Source organism: Vollenhovia emeryi, unplaced genomic scaffold (genome assembly GCF_000949405.1).
Source record: "Vollenhovia emeryi isolate VEMERY1.0 unplaced genomic scaffold, V.emery_V1.0 DF939137.1, whole genome shotgun sequence".
In the NCBI taxonomy this organism is placed as follows: Eukaryota; Metazoa; Arthropoda; class Insecta; order Hymenoptera; family Formicidae; genus Vollenhovia; species Vollenhovia emeryi.
The window spans coordinates 400,181-415,250 of NW_011967229.1; the positions used below are offsets into that span (position 1 = coordinate 400,181).

A 15,070-nucleotide genomic window follows, 5' to 3' on the forward strand; every position below is an offset into this window, starting at 1 on the left:
GGGTTCCTCCCGAAAGACTTCTTCTACGCTGCATCTTCTGTGTATCCTTTCGATATTGAGCCGGCTCAACAGGTCGCGCTCGCGAGGAAGTAGCACAGGGTGTCGTGTTAAGACTTACATCGTTGCTCGAGAATCATGCCAGCAGTTGGACGAGATATACTGCTCTTATAGTTATAATTATATAATTACAGGAAACACAACACGTTTGCATCATACGCGGAGCTGGTCCCGGGACCAGCGGCAATCCCGGCTCTGCGCGAGTCCTTTTTGGTACCAATTTGGAAGTCGCAGATGACCGAGGGACACGTTGGATCCCTGGAACACCCGCAGTTTGTTAAAGACCTCTTTCTTTTCGACGGAGATGTAGCGACCGCGAGACGTTCGAACGACGACGATCTCCGACCTGAAATTCGTATCCCTGTAATTCCCACCCCGCCGAGAACTCGAATTCTTAAAAGTCAGTTCAGGGGAGCTCGCTGCCCCCCGAGGCTTCAGCGCAACTTCGAGAAATTCTTAAAAATTGCGAATAGTCCAAGATGCAAGGCACTTAGGGCTCCGAGTTCGCGGAACGTCGAGTAATCGCCGTCTACTCCTAGATCCTCGGGCTCCTCGCATAACGATACTTTGCGTAATCTTTAGGAACTCTGCGAAACCTTGATTTGCGAAAACGCGCGAAACCCCTTTGGAACGTCATCGATTCCCAGATCTTTATGATTAAATTATATATACATATATACATACATACATATATATTTTTAGGCGTAATATATGATTATAACTATGCCTCACGTCGAGCTGAGAGACGCGACGATGTCGCTTGTCGAAACAGTCAGGCGTTTCTGTGATTCCTAGTCTCGAACGGGGTGTAAAGACGCTGAGGTTCTCACACTTAAAAAAAAAAAAGAATTTACGCGGACGATAGCGCTCGTCCTGCGTCAGGATCACCGGCGGCCGTCGGGCTCCTGGCGAACGGGACTTTACTTTCCGATCATTCATAGTCGTTCGAGTGCCAACCCGAGACTTGACTCTTTGAATACCAAACAGAGAAGTAGCGATCCTCGTGCGCACGAGAACACCATTTGAATTGCAAAGAAACTTAGAGATCTCATGCCCAACGTAGTGCTTGCGTTTTTCTTCGTTTTTCACAGTTTGATTAACTGCTGTCGTTTGTTAAATTCTGTCCCGTCTTGTGTCGCTCGCACGATTTTTGATTGTTCGCAAAAATGTCCATAATTTAGCAATTTTCAGCGAACACGCGTACGTAATTGATCTTTCGTTCCGACAAATTAGCGGTGTGCCAGCAGTTTGCCAGCAAATTGGAGCGAAGTATTGCAGACCGGCAGTATCCGTGCTTCCGAAGTTAAGCTCGTGTTCTGCTGGCAGATCCTGCCGATATGATCTGACGGCAGAATCTGACATTCTGTAACTAATTAAACGGAGCCCGGGAAAAAAATGGGAAAAATCTCATTATATATATCTCAATCGTGTAAAATCTAATTATATCTCATGAGATCTAATTTTAAAAATCAGATCCTCAGAGATTCAACGCTTTCCTTGAATATTCGACGTTATCTATTGAGAGCCAACTAAATCTACAATTAAATGTCCTAAGAGAACGTAATTAGATCTTAATAGATAATAACATTGAGTATTCGATAAGTGTCAGATCTCTGAAGATCTGATGATTTTAGAATTGGATATAATTAGATATTACATGAGGCATATATAATGAGACATTTCCTTTTTTTTTTCTCGGGAGCGTAACCATTTGAATCATATACGATTCAAATGGTTACGAAGTGACAGCTGCTGCTCGGTTTCCGCTATCGTATTCCCGTTATATTTCTGCTGGCATTTTGCCGACGAAATTTGTAACGTACACTTAGCGAAAGCTTCTTTCGACAGATTAGCTATCTCATATTTACGACGAAGGTATACGTGAACGACGGGACGCGCAAGTGGCGAAAATCTACTAGAACGCGTATTTCAAGGGTGAAGTGTTGAAACTCATTACTAATTATAATTAGCGCCCGCGTGGCGTGCGTTATTATAATCACGACTATCAATAGTTTAAGACGGCAGGACAAGGATGCTATCGTCCGCGTCGCTTTAAGGAACAAATCCCACGCAACGAATCTTGAAAGTAGTCAATATCTAATCAATTCCGAGGATAGGATCAACTCTCTTAGGGGATAAATTAAAAATGGAAGGGGACGAAGGGAGGGAAGTATAACCCCGGCGAATCTGCAAAGCGGGAGGAACGTTTTTCGACGGAGAGAACGATTAAGTATCTTCCATTATTAGAGACTCGGCACCAACGGTGGAGAGCGTTTGCGGGCGAGTTCGCCGTAAAATGTGGGGTGCGATTAATGCGAGAAAGTGTGTACATACGTCACGTGTATTTAATTATAATAGCGACGACAGAAACGTAGCGCATATTTTTAAAGGAGAGAAAATATACGAACGCCATGGCACTAAGCAACTGATTAAATTGCGAATCCCGCGTTAAAAATAGGGCCCGGTCGATACTCTTTAAAAACTAGCGTTAATCACGAAGCTGACCGATCATTATTAACGAGGGACGGAACGCGCGTATGTAAACTATTACGATGTCTATGAACCAACGCGTTTTCATGCCGAGAACAAATAAATTTGCAAGTCGGAAGGATTGCGTTCTGAATCTTTTTATTATCCCCCTCCACACCTATCGATCAATCGCCTGCGTTTGGCTCACCGCAATGATGAAAAACAACAAAATTGTATTTCAAATAGAAAAGACTGAAAAGATCAAGTTGTAAGATCGTAGAATAAAACTGTCTATCTTTGCGTTCCTCTTTTACCGAGTTAATACGTGGATCATCTTTGCTTTGATCACTTTCTTATATAAATTCCTACATTACGATGCTTTTATTGAAATAAGCTCTTTCTGAATTTTACTTACAATCAATTTTCGATAAAGTTACGGTCTGTACAATCAAATAGTAGTCTATTTACTTCTGAAAAAGATTTAAAAAGATAGAGAAAGAGCAATTCTTCACAAGAAGAGGTACAAGAAATATGATTACAAAAGTGCACTTGAAAAGTTTTGATGCTATTTAGTGGCACATCCTCGTATATCTCAGGTAACAACTCGCTCTCTTATCCTTTTCTTTCCTATTCATGTATTTCAGACTACAAGAATGCCCCCACCAGCTAATAAATCAAATACAAATTTAAAACAATTTCTTAATAATCTACCATTCAAACTGCGAGAGAAATATATACGTTCAATCTTTTCTTTTAGACATTTAAAATATCCAGAAATCATTTCATATGTGCACAAGATGTGTGCAAGAAATTCAATTAAAAAAAACTATAAGAAAATAATATTTTAGATTAGTAGTTCAAATGAATCTTCTCGCTTAAATAGTAAAGGTCAAATGAGAAAAAAATGAGTGGAGGAAATGTTCGAAGAAATTAATGCAATATGTTTGTAATAAAATGTATTTCTTCTTTTTAATATGCCTACGTGTACGTCATTGATTTTCACGTGTGTTGAATTGAACACTTCTCATACCAATATCATTTCTCTAAAGACACATTTAATTCCGTTTCCCTCAAATTTATTTTCTTGCAATCTGACGAAGAGTACGAAATATATTTGCCTAGACACTCAACAAGAATGTTCGTATACAGAGTGATTCTAGTAATTGAACAGTTATAAATCTTTTACGGTAGGAAAGAAATGATAGAAAAGCTTTTATCTTTAACAAATGTTTGCTTGACAGCCTGTAACCGTCGCATATAGTTGAATTACAAAAACTTTTTTTAATTCAACACTTTTTATCAGTTCAAAATAATGAGAAGTCTATTTATGTAAAAAAAGGTACACAATTCTATACAGAAAATGCAGTTGCATTTACTAAGTCACCTGGTTATTATAATAGAATCACCTTGTATACACGAAAATGTCTAAATATATTTGAGACAATTATATAATACTAATAAGTATATTAGTTTTGTGCAACTCTTTTTCAAAGTAGTTTTTTTAATCTTTGAATTTAAGCGCAGAACAATGAGTAATAAACAGAACTTTTTTCATGAAAAAATACTTTATATAATTATATATATGCACAGGGTGTCGGACTCGTTAGTAGCCAAACTAAAAATTACGGTAGATTTTATCGATTACGTGATAACTATTGCTAATTTTGCAAAACGGTACATGACTTTTCTTCTTAGTTTAACCCAATCTACCGTAATTTTTAGTTTGGCTACTAACGAGTCTGACATCCTGTATACATATTAAAGTGTGCATATAGATTTTTTAAATATTTATATATACTTTAATATGTCATTATCTCATGTTTACATTGATGAAATCATTCAAATTAAAATATTTTCTTTCAAATTAATGTTATCATATTAGCCAATGTATAGAATGATAACTCTTGAAAAGTTATAAATATAAAAATACGTAAAGAAGACTGCATAACATAATTATTTACATGTTTTGTACAAGGAGAAAGTTTTATCTGTACCAAATAAATTTAGATATTCGTACTAGTGCAGAAGTTTGTATTTGATAATTTCCTATATAGCAGTAGCTTTAAAAAGTTTCTTCTCGATGCAACTCAACAAAATCAGTACTAAGTCTTATCAATTCGTTTCTTTCTGCGTTTCCGTTGTCTTCGTTGTCTCTTCTTGAACAGGTTCTTCGGATTTCTTGTTTACGTCTTGCTCGTTAATATTATTAGCAGAGGCAGTTCTCGACCAAGAGCAACTTCTACGACCTGGTGATTTTGGCATAGACCAAGAACTACTGGGTGATCTCCGTCTGGGTGATGTGGGTCGTGATTTAGCCCGCGTGACTCTGACGACGGAAGACAATCTCTCGCCGCGCTTGCCCCTGTAACGATTCCTGTTGCGGGACTTGGAGCGGCTTCTGGATTTTCGTCTCGACCTAGAACGACGCGTTCTGGAGTTGGACTTTGATCTACTAGATTTGTCGTTCTTCCGCTTCGTTTTAGAGCTCGATCTTGACCTGGTTCTCTTTCTTGATGCGGATCTACTCGTCGATTTTCGGCGGTCACGTGATCTAGAGCGATTTTTAGATCGAGATCTCGAACGATGTGATCGCGATCTCGATTTACGTGAGCGGGATCTAGATCTGCGCGATCGCGATCTTGATTTACGCGATCGTGATCTCGATCTTCGTGATCGCGATCTGGATCTTGACTTTGACCTTCTGCCACGACTCTTGGAGCGCGAATTGTTGCGTCTCCTACTACGCGATCCGGAGACACTCCTAGATTTCGTCTTGGAACGCGACTTGGTTCTCGTTCTCGAAATGGATCTACTTCTTGATTTTCGGCGGTCGCGCACCCTCGATTTCCGCTTCGTGTCTCGTTCGACCAGATTTGTAAAATACTCGTAGTATTGTCCATTATACAAATAAGGATTTGTCAGCGCATAGTTCATTTCGTATCGCGGAAATCCTCGACCTCTGCTCACAGGTAACATGGGATGATGAATTGACATCGAATATTCCGACATTGGCGACCGAATCATTTGAGATCTCCCATACTTCGACATTCGCAATGTGTGGAATGGTAACATTGGTATCCTCTGCATCGATATCGAATCAGAATAATCATAAGGAAGATTTGTGGTTGATACGGCACCTGTAATTAATGTTATATTATTTTACTACGCCTGTACATTTTTATATTCCACAATTAGACATGTATATAAATATAATTTGGTACGAAATTTACCTGTGGACGAAGTCGCACCGCCGTTTTTTATCAAGACACTCTTGAGTTTTTTCTTACTTGTCTCTTTATCCGATTCTTCCTCGGTCGTGCTACCCGAAGCGGAATCGTCACCTTTTTTCCTTTTCTTCTGCGTTTTCTTCCGCTTTTTCTATAAACAATAACATTATTAAATACTAATTCTTAAATATCGTTGCAGTGCAATGCAAAAATTTTACGAATAAAATAATTAAATACCTTATTCTTTTTCTCTTTTTTTGTTTTCTTCTTTTTGATCTGCTTGTCTTTATTTTTTTTGTCATTTTCCGAATCTACTTTCTTAGCATTTTCACTCGTCTGATCGTTTTTTGTTTCGTTCTTTTTTACGATGTTCTGATTCAACTTGATCTCTTTCTTCTCCACTTTCGTCTATAATTATAAGATACATTGTCAGTGAATTAATTTTCGGTCTCCTTCAATCTTAAAAAAATTTTTTCGCCTATCTTTTCTCACCTACCTTTATCCTGTCAAACAATTCGTCCAATAATCGTATGCTTTCCAACTGCCTTTGAGCTTTTATCAACTTTTGTTCTTCCCTAGCGATCTTCATCGAAACTTTGTCCTCTTCTTGCTTACGAAACTTTGTGAGGGCCTTTCGCTTTCGTTTCTCTTCCCGCTTTTGTCGTCGGTCTGTTTTCGCTAGCGAATCCGTCTCTTCCTTTTTTCTAAGGTCGAAGCAAGAATAGTTTTGTATCACAAAAAAGAAATATTTATAGGATTTTACCAGGTATGTAAATATAAAACCGGAATTTTTTAATAGAAAATACACGTTTACTGTATGAAAATGATAAAAAATATTTTGTTCAAAGTATTGCCCATCGCTAGCTATATATTTTTCCCATCTGTTTGAAAATTTGTGGATGCCACACCCAAAAACTTGAAGCAAACCAGTCATCGACCCATTTTCGTACATTTTCGTAAGAAGTGAAGCGCTGCTCAGCAAGTACATGTCCTATTGATGCAAATAAGTAGTAATCGGACGGAGCCAAGTCTGGTGAGTAAGCCGCATGCGAAAGTATTTCCCAACTAAACGCTTAAATCATTTCCTGGACCGGTTTTGCTGTGTGTGATGGTGCATTATCATGAAGCAAAATCATTTTGTATTGCCTTTTTTTATATTCTGGTCGTTTTTCACGCTAAGCTTCATTCAAATCGATCATTTGTTGTCGGTAGCGTCCAGTATTAACGGTTTCGCTAGGTTTTAGCAGCTCATAATAGATCACACCCTTCTGATCCCACCAAACACAGAGCATTGTCTTCCGTCCATAGCGATTTTGCCTTGCAGTCGATGTCGATGGTTCGCTTGGAGTTGATCCCATGATCTTTTACGCTTAAGATTCTCGAAATATATCCACTTTTCATCGCCAGTCACAATTCGATGGAGAAATGACTTTCTTTTGTACCTGAAGAGCAGCATTTCGCAAGTGGTTTTTCGATCTTCTTGCTATCTTTCATTCAGTTCATGTGGAACCCATTTTCCCATCTTTTGAATCTTTCCCATGGCTTTCAAACGTATGGGGACGGCTTCTCGTGTCACATTTAATTGATCAGCGAGTTGTTGTTGCGTTTAAGCGTCATCCTCATCCAACAATGTTTGCAATTCGCCGTCTTCAAACTTTTTCGGTGGTCTTCCACATTCTTCGTTTCTCACATCAAAATCGCCACTGTTGAATTTTTTAAACAACTCAAAGCACTGTGATTTACCAACGTCATACTCACCGTAAGCTTTGACAAACATTCAATGCGATTCTGCAGCAGTTTTCTTCAAATGGTAACAGAAAATCGATGCTGTAGCAAATTGTAGTTTCCAGGCACAAAATTCGTCATGTTCAACGCTATTAAAAACTATGCTGCTGTATGAAACTTGTATTGTTGTGAGTTGAAAATCTTTATCAGATGTTAAAACAAGAAAATGGCGCCAATGATGCGGTTTGACGGTCTACATTGACAGCTAAGGCCATTTATGGGCAAATTCTGGTTTCATATTTACAGACCTGGTATCTTAAAGATATATTTTTCTCATCAGAACCTACTTTAGTTCCTCTAGCCGTTTCTTCTCCGCTTCCTCTCTTTTTCGAAGTTTCTCCGCCGCTAAATTATCCTGTGCTATTAAACGCTTTCTCTCGAAGTCCCGATGCGATACCGAGCTGTCGCTCATGTGTTTGGTCTTGTCAAAATCAACCTGCATAGAATTATTTCAATGTCAACATTCATTCTAATAATTTTCCTTTTGTATTTATTTTTAAATTTATTTATCGCGTTTAGAATGCATGTCACTTTATGCTGAATTAAATTTACAGTTAATAAAATCCCGGAAAATAAACTACATTAGCACTGATGCAGATGTACAGTAAAAAAAAAGTATTAATATCTCAACAGAGTTGGTAATTGTACTTTCTATTAAATATTACCTTTATTGTCGCGGTCAGGGAATTCTGACCATCCTTCTTCAGCAGTTTCATGCCGCGCAGAGCGTCCATCGCTCTGACAAAATCCATATATTCGACGTACTGTACGTACACGTCGAAAAATATGCCGTCCTCGTAGCTGAATTTGTGAATGTTGTTACCGAGCCGCATCCTGGATCTGTAGGTATCCGCGGCAGGTACATCGACCCTCCTCAGCGTGCCCCATTTCTTAAAGATCTTGGTGACGAGCGCCTCGCTCGGTACGCTCGCGTTGTCCTCGGTGAACCACTTAACCGGCAGACCGGTAATATGGATAGTGTCCGGTCTCTCGCCGGCCTTCAACTCGTTCATGTGTTTTGCATCCCTGAAATAGGAGTTCCAGCTGTGTCTGTTTGGGAAGTCGTCCTTCGCCTCGGCCGCGCGGACCTTTATGTCGTGGACAAACTCGTTAATCGACTCCTCCATTGTCACGTGAATCTCGTTGCTCAAACGCCTCGGCGTTCCCAACCGCTTACCTTGAGGACATTGGGGAACCCGGCCAGATTGAGGTGCTGCAAGTCCAGCCTGGCCAACACCCTCAGCAACCTGCATCGGTCCCGCAGGTCGCCCTCCAGCCGAATGAACTCCAGGGTGCTCTTGGCTACTTTCAGGGATGCAAATTCGTCCGGCAGTATAAGCGCGCGTATCTTCTCCATTACCTCCCATGTCGATATCGTTTTGCCTGTTCATAGCGCAGTTAAGTTTCTGTAAGAAGCTATCTTTACTCGGACTGTTTGCATGTGTTCGCGTCACAGATCACTTGGATCATGGGGTTTTCTCTTCCAAGAAGATCGAGCGCTACGCTATTTCTCCTGTCATTCCCCGCTAGAGACCGTTGACGACATGAACGCGAGTGCATCACAATCGTGACAGTTGTTACAACTTTTTATCTCTCAAAGAGAACTTGTTATAAATTAGTTAATAGATCACAAATGAACAGTAATTGAACGGTTATCGTCGCTCAAGTAAATGCTGACAAATGAAGCAAAGCATTAAACAGTGACAAGGATATCTGGAATTAACAACAAATTAAGATTGGGTGAATGAATCGCAAACTCAGCGTTTAAGGTAAAGTGTAAGATGATAAAAAGGTTGAAACTTGAAGAATTCAAGCTGATAAAAACTGTACATTAGTCGTATTGTAAAAACCTACTTATAAGTCGATCAGATCAGCCGTTATTGAGATCCGATAATCTAAGGGCCTCTCAACACGCGTACTCGTGTAAAGCTACACGCGCGCGGTATTCGCTACGCTTATACTTGGCGCAAGATACTGCTGTGTCTCTTAATATTGCAGTTTCACAATTAATGCCAAAGTTATCTGGCGATTTCTAAATTCTTTACAACATTTAAGAAGGAAAACGAGTTCCCTTCCTCCTCCATTTTATAAAAATTTATTATCACAGTTACAATTCTCTTTTCGATTGCTGTATCAAATCTTGAAATTAAGAGAGAACGTTAATGTCTACAGCCCTAATTTTATCATCGAAATACATTTTCATAAATATATGCCACAGAAGGAAACTTTGTAACATGCAGCAACATGTAAACAGAAGAACATCCCAACTTTTGAAGCTTGAGTGTCATGTGATAGAAAGAAACCGTATAAATTCAATCGACAAAACCGTATCGCAGTTAAAAGTTCATAAACAGTGAAACATTTTGTTTCTCTTTTAAGATACATGTTACAGCGTTGTCGAAGGAAACGTATTCTAAATCACGTTCAACGGATTGTGGTTCCAAGATCAATTACGTTTTAAGACGCACAGGTGAAAAAGGAAAATCAGATGGCCGGAACATAGCTGATAGAACACTAGCATCGGTTAGAAACTTCATCCGAATCAGCTGGGCCTCTCGCCGCCTAATCTTTCCTCTCTGACCGTTGTTTCGCACCGAGATCGCGACAAGAGTATCGTGCAATTTCGATGCTGCAATTTACAGAATCTACCGCTGCGCGATGCTTACAATCGAGACAGAAGAAACAGAAAGGAGGAAACAAAAAGAGAGAAAGAAAAGAAACAGAGAGAGAGAGTCGAGGTCCATCCTCCGGAGAGGCGGCCCGCTCGGTACTGATGACGGTGATGATGATGTTCTTTACCTGGAGTCTTCAGTTGGGGCAGACTGACCGACACGTTAACTTTGGCAAGCGGTTTCAGATAAAGCGCGTGCGACGGGTACAACGGTACAATGTCGCTCAGATCCCTACAGCTTCGAAATCGATTAGCAACCTCGCTACTGGGAGTTTCACCTACCTGCTTACCGTCGCTCATCGAGCCGGTTATATAGAAAGCTACCGTGCAGATTCTAAGACTCGCGGAGATTTGATTTCGGCCAAAACGATTCTCACTCTATGTATATCTCTCTCTTACGCTCTCGGGCGTCTCTCTTACGACAAGCTGGCGGGATGAGAACACCTCAGTAGGGAGGTTACGAAGATCTTCGCGGGACGACGTCGGCCTGCCGTTGCGTCTGCTGCTGCTGCTGCTGCTGCTGTTGCGGCACTACTGTTACTGCTACGCTACCGCGCGCGACCTCGACACTCGGCGAAAAATCGCGGACGTAAGGTCGACGAAACGGCGGTCTTCCTAGACGATGTTCGATGCGAGCGCATCGCTCGTGATCATCCTCTCGTTGATGCGCCCGCGTCGACGAGGAGGGATGGTCTCGGGCAGAATAGAAGACGTAAACACAACGAAACGTACATACACGTGCAACGAACGACTTGTCGAAAGTGCCATTACCCCCAACGGCAGTGGCGACAAACGTTCCACCATATTGAAGCAGGAAATTGGATCGTGACCAATAGCGTCTCAAGAAGCACGATATGTCCAATAGGCGGACTCACATTCTAGGGATTTTCCGTTAGTGATATATTTTGTAAATTTACTAAACCACATATTCCTCGGTCTATCCTTTAATCTGGTCATTTTGTTCGATAGATGAAATATATAAAAATAAATATGATATTATATTGTACTTTATTCATTTTAAGGCAACGGATCTATGATATACTAATCTACAATCTACGATCTACAATATACGATCTACGAGATGTAGATTTGTTGCCTTTAAAAAAAGTAGTATCCTAAATTTATTTGACGCAGTCTATCTTCTTCTTATACCCCAATTTGATACATTCACTAACTTCACTGTTGAAAAATCGTTGGGATAAGTACTTAATAAATTATATGCTTAATAAAAATTATTAAGTATGTAATTTTATTTTAATAATTTATCAAGTACATATTAATAAAATAATTGTGAGACGAGAATAGAAAAAATACTTATTAACCAACTTCCTATTCAATACTAACAGTTGTTTATTACCGCGCAGGAGCAAAACCTTTTTTTAGCGCACACACACTAAATATTATAAACACGTAATATTTAGAAATATATGTATTTTTCACTTTTTGTAACGTACTTAATACAATTCACTTTTTAATAATTTAGAAATGCATAAAATCATGTTAACATATAACGAGATAGCGGTATGCTAGCAACTGAGTAGCAGAATTTAACTATTTGAATAAGTTGGCACTAACGTATGTATCAAAACTTCTACCGAAAGAATCTAGTGACTTTAGTTAACAAAAAAGATTCCAAAACCATACACATCAGTTACCTTATTGTCAGCTATGGAAATCCAATATTCCAAATACAAAGTTGTTTATTAAAGTGAGTTTAGAAACGTGACATTTTGTACTTATCGTGAGATCATCAGTTTATCAGGTGTTAGTTTGCGGTGGTCTCTGGAACGTGTTAGATTGCAATCATCGAAGGTACAATTTTAATTAAATATTAACATCTTTTTCAGTCATAATTACAATAGTATAAATTGTTTCGAAAAACGCAAAATTCATCTTACTAAGATTAATTCTATACCCGGTATCAACTTTTAAAAAACATAACACATCTTATAGGCATACTCGTATATGTTTGAAGAAAAAAATCTAAAAATGTGAATATTATAAGTATAGTTTTTATCAAAAATATTTTTCAGGATAATAGAAGCGTACAACATTTTATGTGAAACTAGCAATCATATATTAGATAACAAGAAGATAATCGAGTACGCAAAATAACATCAAAATGCTGTGAGATACGAAATTTAAGGTAAGATAAATGGTTGCAAGAAAAATGAATAAGCATTTCTATATTACTTAAAACTACTTTATAATTAAATAAGTACTGACATACTTTAAACTATAAAATAATTTCAATTCCAAAGATTTTAAAAATAATTTACGCCTTTCTAATATATAACGTGTTAGTAACAAGCTAATAGTTTGATAGCAAAACATAAATAAATGAATACATTCTCGACAAATGTATACAACTTCAATATTTTAGTGAAAACTGGTGAAAGTTATTTGACATAAAGAAATATAAAGAACGATAAAACCATTCAATTTTTATTAGCAGTTATTTATTATAAACGATATTTTGTTATAACGGAATATCTTATCAATGTCATTGTTATTTTGTGATGACCTGTTGCAAAAGCGAGATGAAAATCACCGAATGCGAATTTTTAGTTCAATACCTAGTGCACAATAAGCAATAAATGAATATCATTTTTATAAATATATATGTCAATAAAAGAGATATAATATTTAGATAATTTCAATATTCAATATAATTGCTATACCCGTATTACAAATATATATCTCTAAATAAATTATCTCTAATTATGTTCACAATTGTGTTTATTATTTAAACTAGCAAATCATCTAGAAGTTCTGTAAAATATCAAATTGAAGTTTAAAAGAAATTGTAGCAAGGTAACGATAAATAATTTTTGACATTCAAATTATTATGTGTGATTTTTATGTAATTATTAAAATACTTTTTTGTACCGAGAGAAATTCAAGTCACATTGTAAATACAACTAAAACAAGATAGTAAAAAATTACTTTGTAAAAAATTTGTCCTGTACTTATTTTAACATTTATTAAAGATTAGTCAGCTCAATATCTCTTTCTATACTATTATCTAAGAAGAGACTCGATTAACCTTCAGTCAGCAATTAACCGACATTTTTTAAACTGGCCCCAAATCTTTTTATTACCTAGCAATTTATGTTACATAATTTTTAATTATTTCTAACCGTGACAGTAGAAGATGAAAAGTCGTTTGTATCAAACGCGTTATACGCGCGTAACGTATGTATGTACATGTCGTAGCCCGATAGCGAAATTAGTCATTTAGCTAAAAGCCTAGGCGTTTAGCTAAATGCCGCCCGTTAGGCTAATCGACGACGATATAGTCTAATGGCCTGAAAAATTCAGCCTGTTAGACGACAAGTCGGCTTTTCGCTTAACGGCCTGGCGCGCTTTAGGCGGTTAGAGAAATGCTTGTTTTGAGGCTCGATGCGTTGTCATTTTATTGTTTGTAAATATCCAAATAGGTCTTAAGTACATTGTTGAGAGCCATTTTCATCTACACGTATAAGAGAAAAGAAACATCGATCCGTAGTACGCGAGACGATCTACGGATACGCGCGCGCGGGGAACGCGCATGCGGCGACTAACGTTAGCGCGCTTCGAACAGCGCTCGGCTCGCGCTTGACTAGCACTCTCTCTCGGCGCGAAGCGCACGTGCTCCGGAAATTGTAACTCCAAAGATCCTTATACAAAATATACTTGGTTTATAGTGAACATAGTAGAAAATTAGTATTAAATTCTCCTGCCGCGTAATCCCATGCACAACATACATCATCACAGAGCTCGCTGTATATTCAATTTCTCTCGTTAGTTCGCGATCAAGCACAGCCATGGCAAGTTATACGCCAGTAAACCGCGATGAGTTTAACGAAAAAATAGATAAATTCTATTCAAATCGTCCAGGTAGTAATCGAACAGTGTGGAGGCGAGATCAGATGATCAAGGTTATAAAAGTTCTGCAAGAAATTCAGGATCCAAGTACGAAAAAGACAGTGTCTCATTATCATTACGCGAAGACGTATGAGCTAGCAAAAATTGGAACGGAATCGTATGTAATTTTAAAACGAAAAACTTCGAATGAACCAGTTATTTACGTAACAGCGATGGAGGATTACTACGATAAATTGTTAGAAGCTCACATTCAAACAGGCCATGGCGGAAGGGATAAGATGCAGTATTACATTAAAGAAAAGTACAGGATAACGAAGGTGGCTTGTGAGATATTTGTGTCTTGCTGCGAGACATGTAACAGAAAGAGGGTTGCTCCAAAACGAGGAGTTGTGACAAAACCGATATTGAGAGATGGATTTAATGTTCGCGGACAGGTGGATTTAATTGATTTCCAATCGTGTCGCGATGGTGAGTTCAATTGGCTACTGAACTACCAAGATCACGCTACCAAGTTCTTGCACCTTCGACCCTTGAGATCCAAGCACGCAGTTAACGTTGCTGAAGAATTGTTGAAAATCTTCTTTACATGGGGAGCCCCGACTATTTTACAGAGTGATAACGGTCGAGAATTCGTGGCTGCAGTAATACACGAACTTGTTTCCATCTGGCCTTACTGCAGGATTGTTCATGGGCGTCCGCGACACCCACAGAGCCAAGGTAGCGTCGAAAGGTCAAATACGGACGTTGAAAACATGTTAAGAACCTGGATGATCGATAATGATTCGACAAATTGGAGTCGTGGTTGCTACGAAGTCCAAGTAATGGCTCTCACATATACAATTAAATTAATATTATACAATTAAATAATTTACATACTTTAAATATTGATTTAAGTGGCAAAAGAATACATCGCGACATAGAGTCATAAACAGGAGCCCGTACGAAGCTCTACTTGGACCGATAAAAAGCGGCATAAGAAATACGTCTTTGCCTG

General features: G+C 38.5%; 2 protein-coding genes across 5 annotated transcripts in view; one reads left to right on the top strand and one right to left on the bottom strand.

Moving 5' to 3' along the window:
- Nucleotides 1–3,467: 3,467 nt before the first annotated feature.
- Nucleotides 3,468–11,009, bottom strand: LOC105567431 (A-kinase anchor protein 17A). Of its 4 annotated transcripts, none has more exons than XM_012022298.1 (8): nt 10,587–11,009; nt 8,716–8,921; nt 8,204–8,626; nt 7,826–7,974; nt 6,250–6,457; nt 5,991–6,161; nt 5,757–5,904; nt 3,468–5,663 (listed from the first exon to the last, which is right to left on the bottom strand). In XM_012022298.1, exons 2-8 carry the CDS (start codon nt 8,893–8,895, stop codon nt 4,639–4,641), a joined length of 2,304 nt encoding a protein of 767 aa, XP_011877688.1. In that variant the 5' UTR covers nt 8,896–8,921; nt 10,587–11,009; the 3' UTR covers nt 3,468–4,638. The 4 variants fall into 4 exon arrangements, with proteins under 4 accessions (XP_011877688.1, XP_011877687.1, XP_011877685.1 ...); XM_012022297.1 differs by having other exon boundaries at nt 8,716–8,944; XM_012022295.1 differs by having other exon boundaries at nt 10,338–11,009.
- A 2,873-nt stretch (nt 11,010–13,882) lies between these two features.
- LOC105567432 (KRAB-A domain-containing protein 2-like) overlaps nt 13,883–15,070 on the top strand; it is a 1,884-nt gene continuing 696 nt past the window's right edge. Inside the window, exons 1-2 of the mRNA XM_012022299.1 lie at nt 13,883–14,894; nt 14,971–15,070. Of these exons, the coding sequence (XP_011877689.1) occupies nt 14,016–14,894; nt 14,971–15,070 (979 nt within the window). The 5' untranslated portion in view covers nt 13,883–14,015. The remainder of the gene's footprint in view (nt 14,895–14,970) is intronic.